Source organism: Electrophorus electricus, chromosome 4, assembly GCF_041902795.1.
Source record: "Electrophorus electricus isolate QZ-2024a chromosome 4, ASM4190279v1, whole genome shotgun sequence".
Classification (NCBI taxonomy): Eukaryota; Metazoa; Chordata; class Actinopteri; order Gymnotiformes; family Gymnotidae; genus Electrophorus; species Electrophorus electricus.
Genome location: NC_137500.1, coordinates 12,773,126 through 12,794,737, shown reverse-complemented (window position 1 = coordinate 12,794,737; position 21,612 = coordinate 12,773,126). Strand labels below are relative to the sequence as shown.

Sequence of the window (21,612 nt, the reverse complement as noted above, 5' to 3'; positions counted from 1 at the left end):
TTAGTTTAATCCTTAGTGCTTTTTAAAATTTTGTCATAAGATTTGCATGTCAGCTTCTGTCCATAGTCTTTTTTGCAATCTCTTCCCATTCTATACACTTTTGCAGCAGTTCTGACACAGCTCAAATATGACATGAGCTACTTCAAATAGGAGCTATTTCAAATAGCTCATCTGCTATTCGTAGTAGTATCATGATGTTTTCCATCATTCACCTTTTCACCATTGGCTTTTGCTTTTGCATAGTTATTACTGTTTTACTCTGTAGTTAGCTATGATTTTAGTATGCAAACGTTTCAGGGTATTCGGGGCACACACACACACACACACACACGCACAAACAATTCAAGTTGTCCCCAGGAATCACTGTTGCTGTGGCATATGTGAGCTGGTTGATCTCAGTGATTATCACAGTAGTGATGCTTTCATATCTTCCAGCAGCATATCAGGTACTTCTCTTGGCCTTGGTAGTGTGTGTATGTGTGTATATATATATATATATACACACACACACAAAGACACACACACACATAGATAGATAGATAGATAGATAGATAGATAGATAGATAGATAGATAGATAGATAGATAGATAGATAGATAGATAGATAGATAGATAGATAGATAGATAGATAGATAGATAGATAGATAGATAGATAGATAGATAGATCTCCTCACAATCATATATGAGCCACTTCCCTAGTGTGAGGATCACAGCCCCTAACGCTTTATCACAGGAACCATTGTTGCCTTCACCTTTCACATCTTCCACATCACATGTTGCACTTGGGATTGCTACATCTATCACTACGGCCCTCTTCCGCTCTTTGCACATCACCACTATGTCCGGTTCATTATCCATTACCATTTTTTCAGTCTGAATCTTCAGGGGTGTGTCCCACTTTGACCTCGGAACTTCAAGTGTGTACTTGGCACAGATGTTTCTGTATACTATGCCAGCCACTTGTTTATGATGTTCCATGTACGTTCTGCCTGCTAGCATCTCGCATCCCACTGTTATGTGCTGGATTGCCTCAGGGGCATCTAATCCCAATCTCTGCTGATCTTGTATTCAGAACTTGTTCCTGTGCTGCCATGATTAGTGCCTCTGTGCTGTCTTTAAGCCATTGGTAGGATTCCTCTGTATCAGTCACTCCCACTATATATATATGTGTGTGTGTGTGTGTGTGTGTGTGTGTGCGTGTGTGTGTAGCATAAAACCTGTTTAAGAAATACATTATTATTGCTTCACACCATTCCTGGTACTGATTGGTTCGATTATATGAGTTGGTTAACACTGAGCACCGAGCAGTGGACTTAAATGTGCAAGCACACCCACACATGCACACAAGAAATGGTAATGAAAAAGGCAGGCTCTTCTGTGTGTAGCTCCCTGAAAGCAGGAGTCCCTTTGATATTAGTAACTGTGAGGGGATGTGAAATATGTTGAGAGGAAACAGAAAGCACTTCTGTTGTGTTAGTAGAACTACTGTTGACATACTCCCTGTCATCCTTAGACTGAGCACCACAGCTGTTCAAACTGTAGCAGCTGCAGAAAAAAAAATGGCAAAAGCTCAAAGTCACTGAGCAGACTGGCCAATAAAAGAGCAGTCATATGTGGTCTGCTTCATAATATTGCATTCCAGGACTCACAACACAAGAGCTTTATTTCCTTATTAACTTTAAAAGATGAATGTGACATAGTCTATACTCTTAGGATGCTGTTTTTCATTGTATATCACCAACCACTGCAGACTGTGTAGTCTTTGAGTGTTAGAGCAGCTTACATCTGTTGCATTGTTACATACTCCATTTTTATACTGCCTGTGACAGCTTTTCAGTAGCACTTAATCATATCATCATTGATTATCAGCCACATCATCTGTTATATGTTTTGCTAAGGAACAATCAACAATACCTGAAATTTATTCATGATAAAGAACATACTTTACTTTCTGATGAAGAATATTGAGTAGAATTACACAAAGTCAACCTTGCCTGCTCACACAGACATCTTGACCCTAGGCTCACAAAGTGCATGATCATATGGTGCAATGCTTCACTGCAGACGAACAAACGAAAAGAGAAGGATGAAGATTAGTAGGGGCACCGTTGCCAACAAGAGTAGAAAAAAATCTGTGGAACTTTTTCTGAAATATATAGTTCAATTTTAATGAGTGGCTGCTCTGCTTCATTTGAGATGAAGATCTAAGCTATAAATGAACACACCAATGGTATTAATAACTGACTAAAATAATGATTCATTACTTCTACAAGGCTTTAATGCAAAGTTAAAATTACTTTCCATATGCTGTGGAGATACATACCATGCATATATAAGTGGGTAGGATTTTTCAAAATGGTTAAATAAAAGATTTTGTTTCCACTAAATGTAAGCTGTTTTGTAACAAAGGATTCTCCAGTAAGAATGAAAAATGATGGCTCCATCTCATACCATAATAGAAAGATATGGAATGTATTGCTTGCTGTAAAACTCTTCGTACCTCAATACCAGGTCAATGTCACGACCTCAAGTACAAACCAATACCTTGCTTAAAAGAATGTTGTGACAAAATAATTCATTTTACACCATATTACTGCAAATAAGTGAAGAAAAGTTTGATGTCTAACATTTGCCCCTTGATTTTTGCACTCAAGTTATGAGGCTCATATGTTTAGCATGGTAGCCATTTCATCCCAAAATCTTCTCTTTAAAGAAATGTCCAAATCTTCAAATACTTGCTTCAAATGACAATGTCAAGCAATATAGTGTTATTTTCAAAAAAGTGAGTGTATAAAAGAAATTGATTCCAGTTGTCCAAGATGGATGCTCCCATTACAATACAGCTATGCAGTGAATATTTGATCATTCTTATAGAATACAGTATGCCACACTGTGTCCTAGACCACATCAGAATGTTTGCATGATCTTATTTATGTGCATGCGGACTGAGGCAAATGTGTGAAAATTGGGCAGGTATTTATAAAAAAGAATTGGGGTACAATGTCTTCCAGGATTTATGAGCTACATTCATATTATAGTTTCAGTTTCTAATAATGGAAATATCAACCATCAAACATGTCTTGACTAATCAACTATATTTTGGGTAAATAGACTTAATGTAAATCTGATTTTTTGCCAAAATATTCTGTTAAAGTTTGATAACTTGATTTTATTTCCTCAGAGAGTTAATGTAATATATTATTTTAATGTGCATTATTCTCTGGTGTCCTTATCAGTATTTTCTTTGTTTCAAAAAAACATACATGTTCCTTTAGATCATGAAATTATCATCTGTAACTATTAACAAGTTTAACTAGAGTCATTCAGCCACCCAGAGCCTTTTATAGCAACATGCCCATGTTCTTCTGGCTTTAAAATAATCCATAACAGATTATTACAGAGAACACATGGACTCATGATAGATAAGACTTATATTAAGAATAATATTAAGATTTACAACATGAGGAACCCTGAACTGGAAGGCTGTCTATTGCTCACAAGGCTGTGCTGAGCACTAGATACATCATGGCAGTGTAAAGCACCAGAAAGTGTCTCTCTACCTGCCACTGGAAAAAGGGGTCTCATTACCTCCATCTATATTCTGTTCACGCAATTGTATTGAATTTTCACTAATGGTGTAGTCCAGTGGCCATTTCTTTCTCCTCAAAATGTACTTATTTTATGTAATAACATTTCTACATGCAGCTTTATAATCACTAATATTTTTTCAGCAAAAGGGAGAAGGCAAATACGTGTTTTTACTGCAAGAAGGGAGTGGAGGGATGGAGCAGTGTGGGGGAGAGTTCTGGAGGTTTCTGCAGCCGATTAGTGGGTTGGGAACTGCATGCTCTGCCCTTCGCTGTATTGATTGGCACATTTTATGCATCAACTTTAATCTGTCGAGGTCATCACCAGTTCCTTCCACTCCTCCCCCCATCTTTGCTCTCTCTCACACAAACACACACACACAAACCTATTCACTCACATGCACACAACTGAGGCTTTAAGAACCTGTGCATTTTAAGATTTGTTTTCCATTATGGGGTCTCAGCCAGAAACAAGTAGAAGATAATGAAAATGGTAATGGGAGAGGTGAGGAGGGGGTTTAGTAAGAGAAAAAGAGGAGGGAGCAGAGAGAGAGAGAGAGAGAGAGAGAGAGAGAGAGAGAGAGAGAGTGTGTGTGTGTGTGTGTGTGTGTGTGTGTGTGTGTGTGTGTGTGTGTGTGTGTGTGTGTGTGTGTGTGTGTGTGTGTGTGTGTGTGTCTCACAAATGTGGCCATCATGGCACAAGAGAGTAAAACTTTAAAACTTATGCCCTCACTCTGTACCATACTACACACATCACCCTTGTTCTCATTGGTTTTCACATTGGTACAGCACTGCAGTATAGTAATTGCACTGCACATTTTTTTGTTTGTTTTAAAAAAGGTTTTCTTTTAAAAGGATGCCATTTGTTAAATGCCATTGTTTTAAATATACATGCTATGAAATGATGTAGGGTTCCAAGCGAAGAATATCCCAAGAATATCCCAAGAACGTGCCTGGGACCCCTATACTCTATCACCGTATGTATATTGCATGATGAAACTCAGTACATAAGATAATAGCTGCATTTAGAATCTTTTTATTTGAGAGTTTTTTTTCTCTAGAATCTTTTTTTATTTGAAACTGTCTTTCTCTATTGCAAAAAGGTACTGAATTGGTACTGACTTTTAATTTGAAAACAATGAATTTCATCAGGAAGTTTCAATCGCCGCTCGTTTCTCTGTGCTAGGCGGATCCCTTGCATTCACGTCTTTGAAACTTTGTTTCGAATCACATATCTAAATACCTTTTAACACAGTAAGTGACCCCTTTATCTGTTACATTGGTGCCTAGCTAAGTGTTCAAGATCACTGATGTAACGACCCTTAAAGACAGTATTTGCAGACGTTTACGGTAAAAGCCCACAAGGTTTTGAATTATCTGAAGTGAGCGAACTAGCTAGTTAGCCGCTAGCTAACAACAGGCTCGACTTCTTAATTTTAGGTTCTCTGATAGTGAAACCGTTTCAGCCTGACAGAATAAAGAACATGGGGGACAAGGAGCTGATGTGGGCCTTGAAAAATGGTGATTTGGACGAGGTGAAGGCTTTATTGAAAAAGGTAAGACATTGTGTTTTACATTATCGAGAAAGGAGTTCCAGGCAACTTATTGTGCACTTCTCAAAAATTACAGTAACTAATGTTAGTTAGCTAGCTAACTAGCTATACCTTAGCTACCTAGATAGCCCTATATAACAAGATTGAATCTGCAAAATAACACTGAATTATTTTAACATTGTCCAGGCAGCTGGTCGTCTATTAGTCATAATGTAACAGTTAGCTAACAGCTAACCTGCAGCTGATGTTCGTACCTGGCGAATAATATCTGACAGCTAATCGCTAGCGTTTACTTATCAATATAAATCTAGCTAGCTAGCTAACGTTTCTATTCTAGTGACGTTAACCTATCTTACCTAACAAGTTAGATAGGATATCTTAACAATTGGGTGGTAGCTGAAATACTTACCATACGCTAGCTAGCTGGCCATACATTGTGTGATATTGCAAAGTAACGCTACAAATAAAATGTTTTTTGTTTAAATAATGTGTAAAATTCGTGGTAGTATGGCTAGCTAGCTAACGCTAGCTGTCTTGCTCAGTTTAGGCCCCAAGCAGCTGTTGCTACTAATTCTAACCGTTTGTTGTCTACAGCAAGCTAAAGCGAGGTCGGCATCCATCTAACTTAGATGTCATTAACACTTGCTGACCAACATGTTTTATTTAGATAGCTGTCAACTCATCCGCTTTCAAAACGTCAATGTACGTCCAGCATGTGTAATGCTGTACATTATCTAAGCTAGCTGCGTCAGCTAATGTCAGTGGCTTGCTATCACCGGTGTCGATGGACAGGAATTTGGATGAAAGGTTGGCTAACCTAGCTAGGTAGCTACATATTTCCTGTCAGAATTAAGTTGATTATACAATACAGGAGATGTTTGTAGTTAGACAGCATGCTTTGAAGCTGCAAGGTAGTAGCATGTTTTGAAGAACATAATTAGCTCTCAGTATTATGCGAGGATTGTCTAAGGAGTGGGCGTGGGGTGTATCGTTGTGCTTAATAAAAGATGGTGTACCATGACCAGGGAAACCTTGCCGAGAGAATATTTGAATGTGGCAGGCCACAAATCGGGGTCAAGATTAAACGCTAGTATCCTCACAGAATATGTCGTCTCCATTATAAATCAACGATTACAGATATCAGATACTTTACACAGACCCAGTGGCAGTTAGGTCCACCATGACAGTTGCTCTTTCAATCGTCCCAGTCAGTTATATTACGTTCACGTAGTGATAAAAGACCCCTTGGAATATTTACCAATCAATACCAATACCTTTGCGTTGCCAACTGTGCTTTGGTCAATATCTGCTAGTTATTGTGGATGGATCATGCCCTTATTAATTCCTCCATAATTAAAGATTAGTTCAGGCAACTAAGTCTTCAGGTTTTGTTTTTTCGACTTCATGCATGTACGGGTGATTTTGGCTTTGTTTTTAGGGTTAATATTATAATCCTTGCACTTTGAAGTGTAAGACTTCATAACAAGATCGTGGTAAAGGGTAATTCAAAACAGAAAAAATCAAGAAGTGTTTTACTGCAAAATTCTATTTTATGGCAATATCACCACTACACAAGAAGGGAAACTTACCAGTTAAGTAAGTGCATTAGGGGTGGCAGAACCTACAACTGTTTGGTCTTAAGTGCCTTCTGCAAGTGTGGTGCACAAAAGGAGGACGTAATAAAGTGTATTCCAGCAATATTTCCTTCTAAGGTGTGAAGGAACATTTTTTTAGATATGACTTGCTCATTGTCCAGCTCCTATTCAGGTAACCACCCACAAAAAATAAATGCTTTATCTAGTCTTACCTAATGTTATATTAAGTTAACAAGTTCAATGTCCATTTCAGTCATTGTAGTATATGTTTTTTTGTTGTTTTTTTTTTACTTTTCAGCCATTATGTTGTGGCAGCAAAGAAAACTAGGCAGTATTATTTTAGTAGATTAACTTAAACCCAAAACCTCTTAAAGCTGACATGAACTTTTCACTGACTGTTGCCACTTTAGCTATTTAAATACCAGCATTTAGATTTTCCCATTTCAGTCTTATCGTGTCACAGAAGCAGAAGTTATGACATGGAGGACTACATGTGTCTTAAAGTTCCTGCTTATCTTCTTCTTTTGACTTTCTATTGTAGTTAAATAGATACTGACATTTAAAGCTAGTAGGCTGCACTCTGGTTTGCTGCAGTTTGGCATGAATGGTGTATTTCTGTGTCTTTTCAAAATGAGCAGTTGGAGACCTCAATTGGTTAGATTTCTCTTTGTGCACTCAATCTCCAAATGACCAGTAGCAACATACAACACACATAACTGAACCCTATCTATCAACAGGAGATCTTGTGTCACAATAATACACCACAGAGTCATGTAATGTTAGACTAATGCTGTGCTTGAACATGTACACAAGGTATTCTGTTGAACCACACTCTTTTCCATGCAGGCACGAGGCTTTCTTAGGCTGCCCAACAGAGCTCCCATTTCTGAAAAAACTAAATTTAGATGCACAGACCTGTCTCCATATATGTCATCTGATTGTTCTTGTTGGTGTGTTTATTTGTTTTACTCTTTTTCTGCTCTCATCATTCTTGCAATAGTTGTATGGTATTTCAAAACAGTTGTCTAACCTATAAATTAAGATTGCTGGATTATCTCACCTGCAGTTCTGAATTAGGCCAAATTATGTTCTGTGAATATCAGTTTTTTACAGGATGTTCACCTACCACTTTTACAGAAAATGAAAATAAAATAAAATATTTGTCAGCTAGGTACAGTATAGCCATGTCTAAGGTTTGTCATTTGGACCCAAAGGGAAAATATTTGACAAGCTAGCTCAGACTTGCTTAAACATGTGTGGTGGTCTACACAGAGATGCATTAGTAATTCAACACAAAAAAACAACTTAAAATTAAGGTTTTGTGATAACCTCATTAAAGGTTTGCTGTCATTTTACATTCTCAATAAATGTTTTTATTTTAACCCACCATGTTATAGATTATAGAGGTTAATTTTTTTTTATTCAGTTCAGCATATGCTGTCAGGCACCCCACGCCACGTTACTGGAGAGAGGTGCTTCAAAGCTTCTGTTGATTATTCATCAGCTCTGTTGATTTATGCACCTTCTTCTGTGCTAATCTTTAGCCCAAATCTATACATCTAACCTTGTCCCCTTTACCTCATCTCAAGTGACACTCGTAAGTGAGCAAAGGATGGTGTAAAACCCTCTCAGAATTGAGACATGCTTACATGTGATGTCAACAGGAACAGCGTGATCTAAATAAACCTTCACACTTCAAGGACATATTAAAATTGCTACCAAGCTATTTTAACAATGGCTCCATGCTTCAAAATTTGTCTACCACAAAACGTTATACAAAAAGTTATGCAAAAAGGCCCTGAAGGCAAGCCTGCATCAGAGTTTAGTTTTGAAGCCTCATGTCCAGGGTTTGGTACTGAAGTTGGTACTTTTAAAGGGGGCTGACCAAATTACATATGTACTACAGTGATGCAGACAAACATCTCTGAAATATGCTAAATGCAAAGCTGGCCATCATTGTAATGATGAACAACTAACCTAAGGAAACATCTGGTTAACCACAAAATGTATCTAAATGCTGGAGTGTTCTGTATTTAATGGCCTGAAAACCCAGTTCCTCGCAACAGCTGCTACTAACACTAATGACTGCAGCTATTGCCGAACAGGTTGATCCATCCACGGACAATAAAGATTTAAGTGAGGAATTGACAACTTTATTGACATCTTCGGGTAATCACTAGTTGGATAAGTTGTTGGAGAAAATGGGGCTTTTTTCACTGTTGTTTGACATTACCCTAGCTAGCCTGAGTTGGAATTTCTTACCAGCGTGCTATAGCTATAGACAATAACGTTTTGGGAAACATAAGATACATTTTGGGAATTCAGTCGCTTCACTGCATCTGGAGAACACAGTTAGGAAACAGTGATCATTTGTCAAACTTTTATGTAATCGGAGGAGAAATTCACTCAGAGTTAGCCATTTATTACCATGACTTATTAAAATCATACCTGGGGAAACCTGACATTTTTGTTAGAAATTTGGATATATTGTCAACATCATTTTCTCAAGGCTGACTCGTTTAGTCCGTCACACTCTAGCTTAGCTACTTTTATGAATAACTTCCATCACTAATTATGTCCATTTAGATGAGGGAAAATCTGTGTGGACATTCTGGTCAGGTTATTTCATCTGATGCTATTTCATGTTTCACTTATGTTATAATTTTATTGCTAGCTACATATTTTGTGAATTTGGCTTGAAATCCTCTCTCAAATCAGCTCATTAGCTCTAGCTTTAGATAGCTACATTTGAATATTACAATGCAGGAACATATCTTGGTAACTAACTAGCTATGTCTTTAGCAAGCTAGTATAAGAAAGGATCGGGTACACTGTCCACATTAATAGCTAGCGTTAGGTGACTTATTTTTGCTCATAACTGTATTCATTGCTATGATGTATTGTTTTTGCACAAAGTCTGCATATTTCCTTTTTTTATTTAATTAATGTATCTATCTATAGTTTTTTTTTTTCTGTCATATTTTCAGTTTCTTTGTCTACTTGGTTTATTCAATGTTCATTAGTGTTCATTTATTCAACATTAGCCTGAATGTATCTGTTCCAAAATGACCATGTTTACAATATAATATTTACTTGATTTATTCAAATTATTCTTTTGTATGTCCTCATGGCAAATTTGGTGTTAAATTACATTGAAATGGCATTTTTAAAAAGTATTTAAAATTATTAAATCAGACTTGAGGATGCCTGCAGTCCTGTGTTAATGATGCCATCATTGCAATGGCTGACAGCGATCAAGGCAGCTCTGCCATTATGTCAGTAACATTTCTTGCTATATTAACTTTAGTATAAAGTTTCACTTCGCCAGGCTTAATATAATTTTGAATTAAACATTAATTATTGTTAGCATCAGCTCGTGAGTCATGTTTACCCTCTAGCTTTCATTGACAGGTCTACCTGTCCTACTGTCAACATTTAAAAAAAAAAAGAATGTCCATTAACTTAATGTCCATTGTTCATTTGTTTTAGTTTTCTAAATCTACTGGGTTTTTCCTATTTTTTTTTCAACCCCACTAAACTATCCTCCTAAATATTCAGATCACCTGCTTCCCCCGACACATACACAAAGGTGCGTTAGTATTTTAAGGTCTGGTGGACAGCAGGCCATCATAATTCGTCTTAGAGAGAATCCTTCTATCAGAAATGTTAGCTCAAATATTTGGTTTGGGTTTTTTAAAAGATTTTTAAATGTTGTTTGGTCTCTTCTTAAATGCAATGTTTCTTCATCTTTCTTTTATTCCAAGCATGCAAAGGTGTCAGCAGCAAAGGCAGTGGATCAGTAAAAATAGTCAATAGTCAGATATTGCCTGAAAATGATCTTTGCCTGAGGTATGGAGCAGGACCAGAACAAAGACACACTAACCAGGGTTCTTTTAAGAGTCATTAGAATATCCTTGGTCTCTGCACTTTCTGTCTTATGTGAAAGAAATACCTGTTTTTGTGCATGTACTAATTTAAGATCTTGTGGTGTTTGTGGTAGAGATGTGTTTCCTCAGTGAGGTCACTTTTAGACAGCTTGATCAGCTTCTAGTGTGCATCACTTCTGTCTCTATTATTGTTGATGGTGTCTGTTTTAAGTGGTATAGCTTTCTAGGCTACAGGTAAGCATGATGCCGTCTACCAACCTCATGATGGGGGCTGGTGGGTGGGTTGTTACAGGATGATGATGTGAATCGAACGCTGGAGGGCGGCAGGAAGCCACTGCACTATGCAGCGGACTGTGGCCAGACTGAGATGCTGGAGTTCCTGTTGTCTAAAGGAGCTGATGTTAATGTAAGCATACATAAAGTACTGACACACAGCAAAAGTTCAGTCCTAATGGTATTCTGCTTACATTTCTCAGAACTATTGAGTATGAGACAAAATATTATTGCCATAGTTTTTGTCTTTGGGGTAAAAATAAAGCATCAATTTGTACCTCACTTAAAAATGCTTTCCCTTCATTTCCTATTTAGGCTGCCTGGAGTCTATTAAAACAGAACATGCATAATGGCATAATAAATTGCCCTACTGAATAAATACAGGCAAACCTTGAGCAAACATGTAGTCAATTGTTAATATAATCATTACTGATGCAGAAAAATTGGAAATTTAGAATGTTCATAATCATTGTGTTACTATTTTAAGAAAGATGAAATACACTTTTGGTCAAACTGATGTTTTGGAAGGGAAACATGACTATTTTTTACTTGTTTTAATAATGACCTTAATGACAATGACAACTTCCACATTTTAAACTTATGATTGGAACTATACAGGATAATTAGCAGTACTTTAACACTTTAGCAGCAGTAGAATATTATTCATTATTTATTACATATACCTTTTTAAATGTTTTAAATTTTAAATGTTTGCTTTTCACCAACACCATCTGAATGACTACCACATTCATATGATATAGAAAAGTTATAGTCCTTCAGACACTCATGAAAATCATTTACTGTAGTAGGTAATATATTCACTAAACAATTGATTTATGGCCTCTTCAATTGGTTTTAGATAAAGTATATGTAAATGAAAGATATAGGTATTCATACGCTATTTAAGTTTCTAAGTGAAATACTGAATGTGTTACCAAAAATTTATATTTTTTTACTAACTTTTTTAAGATGATGGTGCTGTCTAGGGGAAAATATTTATACTAGATATTCTATGGGTCAGCATATAAAGGCTGTAGCCTAGAAGCTTTCTACCATTTTTGTAAGTTTTGCAAAAGGCTAAGCACTAATAGTGTGCATATAACCCTCTCACTTTCTCACTCTCTCAGGCTCCAGATAAACATGGTATTACTCCCTTGCTTTCGGCAACTTATGAGGGTCACGTCAACTGTGTGAAGATTCTGCTAGAGAAGGTACAGAACCGCACTTAACTGGCTCTTCAGAAGAACTCTATAAAAGATGGTTGGGTCCTCAGTATTTTGTAGAATGTTTGTACCAGAAAGGATGGCACTGGAGACAATTGTGGGAGGAAAAATTAAATGTGTTTGATTTTGGTACTTTAGCGCCAACTTTTAATGTTTAGTGGATGTTGTAGTTTTTCTCCTAGTTTATTTCTCACCACCAACCAGCTAATCTCTCCATCAGTTCGCACCTACCAACCCTGAAGTGTACAGCATGATGCATGACATTAAGCACCACATTCATTTCAAAGTGCTGTTTGTGCTGTAACAGAGCCCAATTTCAAGATACATTTGTTATTCTGTGAATAACATATAATTTATTTCTATTCATAAACAAAGCTTTGTCTCCTTCACTTGTCTATGAAGTTGTTATACTGATGAATATTAGAAGCCTATATTTGAAAGTATTATAAATGGCATTGCCTGCCATTTTAGCTCATGGACAGGATTAGTAAACAACCTGAACAGTGAATTGCCTTGCGACAGGGATGGTCTCTGAAAATAAATGCCCTGCCTGTCTCTAGACTTTCAGAGATTTAATCTCAATTTTAAATGGATTTACATATTTTTAAATAACTTTCATTCTGGAATGTCCCAGGGGAGTTTCACTTCAGCTGTAGGAAGCAGTGCGCAGGGTAGCGTAAAGAACAAAATCCACCAAGAAGAAAAAAGATCAGCTATGTAGGTTTTGTGAGCAGCAGCAATTATGCAGCTCTTTGCCAGTTTTGTGTTTGGGCTGTTCTCTTTTTTTATACAGGAAGTAATTATGAGTAGCAACTTAAGTGTACTCATCACTCTTAAGATTTTTTTTCCCAGCATAGGTCAGCCATTTGAAAGTAACAACAACTAGGCAAAACAAATTGTCATATTGCCATCTACTGGGCAGCATTTTTAATGCCTTTGAAAACTATTTGGCTTCTGAGATGCATGAAAATCTTTAAAGATAGCTAAGAAAAAAATGCTTCAGTTCCTAGAGGCCTGCTTAATTGCAAGGTAACAATAATGGATGTTAAAAGGTGAGTGTGAACCCTTATGGGTTTTTTGTTCATGAACACTTCAGTTGTGTGGCGGTCACTTGTAAAAAAAGACCCTAACATTAAGCTGTAGGGAATGTAGGAGTTTTAACATTGAATTCAACACCCCCCCCCCCCCCCCCCTCACTGGCACCTACAGTGCCAGTCAAAGGTTTGGACACACCTATTTTTTATTTTTACTATTTTCTTCATTTTACAAAAGAATAACGGTATAAAAACAATGAAATAATGCGATTGTGCTTTTAAACAAATATTTGTATTGTTTAAACAAAGTAGCCATCCTTTACTCTGCTGACAACTTTGCATGCTCTTTGGTGATCTATATGCATAGATAGATATAGGATGAAGCACTAAAGTTCTAAATGAAAACTATTCATTGAGGGGGCATTTAAAATGAATAAATTTTTAATTATTTTATTTTGTGAGTTTTTTATATATATAAAATTTTATTTTATTATTATTATTATTTTTTTTACTGAATTCATATGTAACATATGTTTTAAAAATACATTTAGGCATAAACTATTAATTATCATGCCTTTAGGACTTTGTAAATGTAATATTGTCAGGTGTGTCCAAATGTATGATTGATACTGTACATGCTCGTGTGCGTGAATGGGTGTATGTGTCTGCTTTCTGTTTTAAATGTATTTGGGAATATGCCATATTGATCTGTAAAGGAGATGCCTGAAAAAGCAGTGTAGAATATTCCTGTCTATAGCAACAGTAGGTCAATAGAGTGGCTTGGTAGTAGTGCTTAGAAATGCTCCTTGGGGCATAAGCTGCTCATACATTATGTATAGAGTCTCTGTCCCTCAGTCGGTAACACCATAATGAAGACTTAATGGACAGACTATTCTGAGGGGGCATGCGTGCGTGCGTGTGTGTGTGTCCTAAACAGGCACATACAAAATATATTTTCTCTCTCTCCCCTGATATGTTGGTTGGAACCACTGTAGGTCAGGTTCAGCAAAACAGTAATTCTGATCAAGAAATAAAGAATTGCAGGAGGGTTGTCACTTCCACATTTTTCTTGGCCTTGTAAAAACCACTCAGAACTGAGCTTTTTTTGTTGTTGTTTTACTCATATGCAGCAGGTGACAACAGTGATTGTGTGTGTTGCATTTGCTGTGTCTACAGGGGGCTGATAAGGAGAGGAAAGGACCAGATGGGCTGAGTGCGTTTGAGGCGGCAGAGAGTGAAGCCATTAAAGCCTTGCTCAAGTGAGGCTGAGCCTGGCCTGCAGCTCCTAGGTGCAAACAGACATTTGATAGCAACAAGACAGAGCTCACACTCTCACGCCTCTCTTCCTCTGTCCAGTGGCTGTCTTGTCTTCTAGGTTTTCTTTTTTTGTTTCACATTTACTTTTTATTTTTGTTTGTTGTTTTTTTATTATTATTATTATTATTATTTTGGGAAATGGGTGTGTGATTACTATCTTATTTGAAATGTCCATTGATTGAACGGACTGCTCATTCACTCAATACTCCCTTAAGGACCACTGGCTGTGGGGAAGCCCTCAGTCTCTGTTTGTGTCATGACTAAATACAGACTCTTAGAATTCATGCAAATAGAGAAAAACTACAGCGCTTATGTACAATACAAACGTTTCACATGCTGTAAACAATCCCCTGTCGAGGAATGTGTGGAAAATAATAGAGTAAATGTGTTTTGTACTGTAAAACTCAAATGAGCTGATTATTTTAGTTTAGTATCTGTATTGAGAAAGCAGTTTGACATTTAACATTAACATTGACAGGATCTTTTACTCTAGTTCCAGTGCTCTGTCTGAGGCTAGACATGGAATATGGAATTGCTGGGGTGGAAAGTTTGAATATTACTAATACTTACGGTCTCCCAGTGAAAGGCCCCAATGACTTCTGCAAATATCCATAATGCTTCGTGTCATTCCCACACAACAGCCTTTATTTCCTTCTAACAGTAAATTACAAACGGTGAATTGAAAGTGGTGTAGAAATCATGTCATGCCGGGCTGCTGTTCTGCTTTTCTGCTCAGTTGTGTTTGTACACTTGAGGGGAGTGGGGCCAAAATGAAGAAAAAATGAGTAATTGCTCTGAATTTTCTAGCAGGAGTTGGAGTAGAATGAGAGGAGCAGTATGTGTCCCTTTGCAGCTCTCATGTGACTGATCCTGATGGACTCTACTACTCACCCCACTGCATGCTAATGCCTCCGCTCCTACACTCTGCAAACGCTGTGCTTCTTTCTTGCTCTCTTGTTTTGCTTTGAAGTAGCAGATGTCACCATTAAACAAACAAAAGACAACATTTTAAAGCTTTATATCTGGCATCATTGTGAGAACAAAAAATAAAAAATAAAAAAAAACTGAAGTTGAGCCAACTGATATTTGCTTTGTTTGTTTTGTATAAAATCTGCTTGTAAGGGCTGAAGATTCAGCATTGTGCCTACTGGTTATCTCTGTCTGGATATCATTCTGTATCCATGATTACATCATTTAAACCTTCAGTGGTCCTCCAGCAGGCAGCCACTCTTATGACCCATAAACGAGTGGTCATGGGGTCAGGTGGATGCAAAATTTAGGGGATTACCAAACAGTAGGGAATGGGAGAATGATCAAGCACATGTATTATGAGGCCACTATAAATAAATTACATCCCACATTTGTATTGTCATGCACATGAATTATAGGTTAAAAGGCCAGAGACAATGTCTGGAGCTGGAGACAAGATTTATGTTACACACAAAGCTAGTTTCCATCTCAAGCAAAACAAATGAAAAAGAAAAGATTGTACAGAGAACAAAACTAAAAAATTCAGTAAAAACAATTGATCGAGAGTACACCCTGGTGCTTTATCTAGATGGGAGTAGTAAAGGGGCTTTAAGAAGGGTCTTGAATTAGTCGTAGTTCTTCTCATTGGCAAGTCACTAAGTAGCAAAAAATATAATAAAATGACCATTGGCCATATACTAACTTTGTATTCTTTTAATGAAATTAATGTGGAATTTACATAGCTTAGAGTGCCCTCCTGAATCCAGGATGAAATTCATTTCTTTATGAGCTAGGTGTATAAATGCTGCACCTTGAGGAAATTCATAAATTGAAATGCCTTTTATAAATTTGGGAAGCTGTGTACCACTCTAGGGTTTTGCACTTTGTAGTCCTTTTCAAGTGGAAAAGCACACTTGAAGGATTTAAATTATTCCACAACAGCTTATATCTAGATCTCCTAGAAATGCTCAAAAATCTGCTCTTAACCCCACAGGTCTTCAGGTGGATTTAGGTCCTGTAGTTATGTCCAAATCTTGTTTTCATGACACACAAGCCACTTTTGTGTTAATCTTGGGAAATGCTTTAGAAGTTGGTTCTGATGGCAGATCTTCAACAGTCGGCTTTAGCCTCCTGACAAAAGTTTGAGAAGTTTTACTCTTTAAGATTTCCTGGAATGTGTTGGTCCATAATGTCTTACATCCTAACAATGGGTTTCATGCAAAGATATTATGAAATTTCTCATTTCTGTTGTGAACTCAGTACATATAACGGTGCCACATCAGATTAAGCACTCATAAATTAGCCGTTGTGGTAAATGACCTGTGAAAAGTGTTCCTACAAAAATGTGTGTATGAGAACAATTGGCAACATTTTTAATGGCTCAAAAATGCTTCAAGGTTAAGCCATTTGTCCAGAAGTATTATGCATAAAATAAAAGTTATCAATTAAAAACAAATTCTGTCCATATATTCTACTTCCAAACAAAGTTACAATGATCCAGATGTTTATATCTGTAGTTTGAGGGAAGCAGAACCTTTCTTCTGGCAAGCCTTCTAAATAAATTACAAAGATAAGTAAAACAAAGAACAGTAAAACAAAGTCATAACTATGATCAGCACATTTATTATAATATGCTACTCCCAAAAGTCTGAGTCCACTCACAAGAACTGATGAATTAGATACTGGGATAGCGCTTAGCACTCCACAGGAAGTTGTGTTGTTCTTCAGACAGACTTCAGACTGCTTTACTAAGCTCCTTTAATTTCACAGCACTTCAAAATGAAAGCACTAGAAGTAGTAAATAGCACTTAGAGGGCCATAATCAATTTATAGTATAGTTATGACTTAATTATTAATAGTATATAATTATTATTATCAACACAAACATAAGTAATATTGATGAAATGAAAGCTCTTGGCAGTGGAGCTGTTTTTTTGACTCTACTGTATATGGTAGTTAAGATAGAAAGAATATAAAATCTGACTTTGCATACCCATTTAAATGAATGAATCCTAAAAGCATGAGTTTGCATGGATCCTAGTATGTTACATAAGCCTGCACTGTGATCTCTTGACATGTGATCTGTATGCAGTGAAACTGAATGGGCCATTTCTCCAGTGACACTACTTAGCTTCTACATGGGAAAACCTGACTACAACTCATTTCTGCACAAAATAATGTAGGCTGAGACTTTGCGAACAAATGTTGCTGCTAACAGCAAGGATTTTCCTCAAGAATTCTTTATCGCATTGAATATATAATAATAATAATAATATTTTTATTATTATTCAATTTATATAGTGCCTTTCACAGACAAGGTTGCTTTACAATGAAAGAGATGGAGGAGATAAAAAACAATTGACACAAACACAATAACAAATACCCATAAGAAGAAAAGTGTTGGGAAAACAGCTATGTTTTAAGTTGAGATTTGAAGGAGGAAAGTGAGGAGCAGCGATGGAGAGATTGAGGTAAAATGTTCCATAGTTTTGGGGCCATGACACTAAAGGATATATACATACCACTCATTTTATAGGAAATTTTTATTTATCAAACACATTGTTATCCAGTTGAGTAGTACTATCACCTGTCTGTTACTAAGCACTGTCTGTGTTGGCACTCTTTCGATTCATCATTGGTAGTTAATATCTGATTACGGGACTGCTATTAGAGAGATATTTTTGGGTGGCACACAGCTCTCAGTCTAGCAGTGACATAGACACATTTAAAAACTCCAGCTGCTCTGTCCAGGCTGTCTTAACACATTCTATCATGTCATGGTCACTGCTGCATGACAAATAGTTCACCACTCACCTTTTAGGCAGCAGTGGCAGGGCCAGTAGTTTAGGTTTTCTAAATGTCCTTTTCTCTCCCTCTACAGCCCACATAATTACATTTTGTAAAGAGCCGGTTGGCAGCTAAAGTTGTATTACTCTTCTTTGAATAAGCCAGTTCTATTGATGTTTTTGCCGAGCAACTAAATGCAGCTAATGGGGTTGGGGGAAACCTGTGATTCCAGCTAATGCTAAACATTATTCCCCATCTGAACTGAAGAGATTTAGCAGTGCTATGAGTGAAAGAGACTCAGCACTGTCGTCAGGTGAGGCAGCTCCAAATCAGCATTGTAGACTCACGCACTGGCTTCTAGCTTTTTTGCTATTACAGTTTGATACTATTATGGTTAGGCATTCCATATGACTATAGTGCCACTATTTTCTGGCTATTTGTTAGTACTCTTTTTGAGTGGAGTCTACATCTATAAGACAAACCTTTATATATAGTGCCCCCTGCTGTTTGAGATGAAAGCAGCTATAACTGAAAGTAGCCACATAACTGTAGACCTGTCCTGCCTGCTTGAATTGTGTTGCGTTTGTTGAAGTTTTAGCATGTAGCTATTTTCTTTTAGGAATGTTAAGGAGAAAAAAAAAGTAAATAAAGTTTTATTTGTAAGTGTTGAATTTACAACCACCTGAGATGGACTATTGAGCGCAAGCAGATTGTCTGCTAAGTGTCTGTATTACAGACATAATTGCCAGCTGTGCTAATTAGTATACACACACACACACTCCACTTCTTGTTTCCTGCTGTTGCCACGGTGATGCCATGTTGTGCAAGGCTTATGATCAACTACCTCGAAATTGTGTTTAATGAAGTGTCAAATCTGTGATTTTCTCTTCTCTACCTATTGACCTTTTTACTTTCTGTGGGCAGCTTATAAGCCTTTCACAAAGAAAGCGATAGAAGGAGAAAATGGCTTTTAGATCGACGTGCCCTATTTAAGTGGTCCTTAGTCTTATATACAAAAAGCTTGGTGTAATCCAAGCTTTTGTCCCTTCCAAATAATATACCTAATTGGTTATGTAATAAATGTCATATCCTTTAAATGTCATTTTAGTTTTCATAGATGACTTTAGTTAGATCAGTGCTGTGACTGATGGCCTTTAACAGCAGTTTGGACCCACATCAGCTCTTTGTAAATGATATTAAGGACACCTGCTTTGTGATGGCGCTTATGATGCCTTCATGATGGACTGACAGATCATTGTCAGCTGACTGTTCGTCTGCTGGTACAGTATCTCTCTCTCTAGTGTCTCTGCTGCCAGGCATTACACTGTACTCTCTCTCTCTCCACACAGATGCTGCTACAAACAGTCCCTCAGGTATAATGTTTAATCATCAACTGCAAACCTAACTTTTTGTGGAACATTCTGAAATTTGAGTGCAATTGAAAACAGAAACAGTAAATGTAACACCACTCCAAATCACTGTACATAAAGCACATGGACAAGGTTCTGGGACCTGCCGAAATCCCGGAATGGTCTTTGTTCGAAGGTTTATTAGTCTGTGTGGTAAGCACATCAGGCCACTTTGAGTTGCCTGCTCAGTGAAGATCAATAAAGGCTTTAAGAGGCTCACACAATAGATGTTTATAGAAATGATGATTAATGAATAAATTCCCAGTGGAGGAGAGAGGTGCCCAGCTGTTATCTCCCATGTGGCTCCCTACAAGATCTGCGTGATATGTGATCATTGATTTGTTGTACATTCACACAGGCCAAGCCCTAAGCATGGGGACAAGGATGTATATCACTGCATTGGTCACTCTATTATGTGCTTTTCAGAAACGTGTGTATCCTATTCATAAAGCCAGGCATCTTTAATGGCCACCATTCTCCACCCACCAAGGTATAATGTCTGGCCTTTGATTTAGTATAGCTATGCAAAACTTGTAAACTCTTTAGTATGTCCCTGTTGGCATCATTAAATACAGAACAGTGCCAGATGTGGTTTGATTTTCTTATTAAACTGCTGCATTAGACACTGTCAGTACCCACACACATTAAGGGCCTTGTTCATACGTAGTCCCTGCCTGCTGTCTCAGCCTCACTTTCGTGAGGTCCTAATGAGGAGTGTAATTGGAAACATGTGCTGCTGCTTTATTTAGCTTTGCTTTTCAAATAACCAAGGGTGACTGCATTCCCAGCAAGGGGATGTTTTAGCCAACTTGAATTATGGGTAGAGTAGCACTTTTTCAACAATATGATAGTGAATGGTACTTGCTGAAAGCTGATGTGTGGCACTTTGTAAAAAGTGACAAACTGCTGGTAAATAAGAAACTGGGGGAGTTACTTTAGAGAGTAGTGTATATTTTATTTTTTCCAGGTAACATGGAAAAAATTTGGACTTCTATTTCACTGAACCTTAATAATTCTCAAGTGTTGCAAAAGACTCAGTCTCACTGCTCACATTCCACTTAAATAAAAAGGACGGTGATCAAGCTCATATTTTCAGAGCTTTTGTAAATGAAAGTGGGAAAGATATTCATGGCCTTCCAGAGAAGTGAAGAGAAAACAGAGTCGGTGGCCCAACATCTGCTGCACATTGAGAACTGGAGCAGTCAGGATGGGAAAGCTAGCCCTGTTCTCACTCCACTCTGGCTCTGACCAAGAAAAGGACAATAATAACCTAGACCAAACATAATAGAATTTGTTCTGAGTGCTAGCATAGCATATTGTCTGCCAAAAGGTACTTGAATTCTTCATCAAATATATTCTCACACACATGCATTCTGTGAATTATCAGCATTATACATTTCTTCTGCTTGCAGAAAAGGGGTCAGATTTTTATTTCAACACATTTACATGTCACTAGACTCTTGCAAGGATGGAGAGAAGCAGGCCTCTACTAATCCCCAATCAGAAATAAAAGGATAAGAATACACAATGCATAGGATGTGCTCTTCTGCCTGACACATTTTTAACAGTCAAAAGCTTTTGTTTACAAAAAGCTTTTGTTTACAGAAGCTGGGAAAAATCTGCATGGGAACACAGTCTCTCATGGGAGTGCTGCCAATTAATCTAATCTCCTGCCTGTGTGTTGTGCATTAGACAAACATACACCCCCCCCCCCCCCCCCCCCAATAAGATTTCTGATATTTATAAAAACAGGATAATTAAACTAAGCTTTGAGGTCATTTTTTACTGAATGATTTATGAGTTTACTGCTCTGTTAGTTTCCGGTGCAAAACTTTGATTTTGTCTTTCTCTAGGACTTTCTCTTGTATTGTTTTGAGGGTTATTTGAGGTCAGTCACTGCTCTGTCACTGCAGTAACTTAAATCCCAGATTAATCCTGAGCTGGGATTTGAATAAAGAGCCACAAAGCAGCATTCTTTG

General features: G+C 37.3%; 1 protein-coding gene across 4 annotated transcripts; it reads left to right on the top strand.

The window, feature by feature from the left end:
• The first annotated feature begins 4,738 nt into the window (after positions 1–4,738).
• mtpn (myotrophin) lies at positions 4,739–15,551 on the top strand. 4 transcript variants are annotated; one of them, XM_027004045.3, is made up of 5 exons: positions 4,739–4,840; positions 5,027–5,142; positions 10,914–11,027; positions 12,022–12,105; positions 14,328–15,551. In XM_027004045.3, exons 2-5 carry the CDS (start codon positions 5,071–5,073, stop codon positions 14,412–14,414), a joined length of 357 nt encoding a protein of 118 aa, XP_026859846.1. In that variant the 5' UTR covers positions 4,739–4,840; positions 5,027–5,070; the 3' UTR covers positions 14,415–15,551. The 4 variants fall into 4 exon arrangements, with proteins under 4 accessions (XP_026859846.1, XP_026859848.1, XP_081568580.1 ...); XM_027004047.3 differs by having other exon boundaries at positions 4,746–4,840; positions 5,053–5,142; XM_081712454.1 differs by having other exon boundaries at positions 4,760–4,936.
• The last annotated feature ends 6,061 nt before the right edge of the window (positions 15,552–21,612 follow it).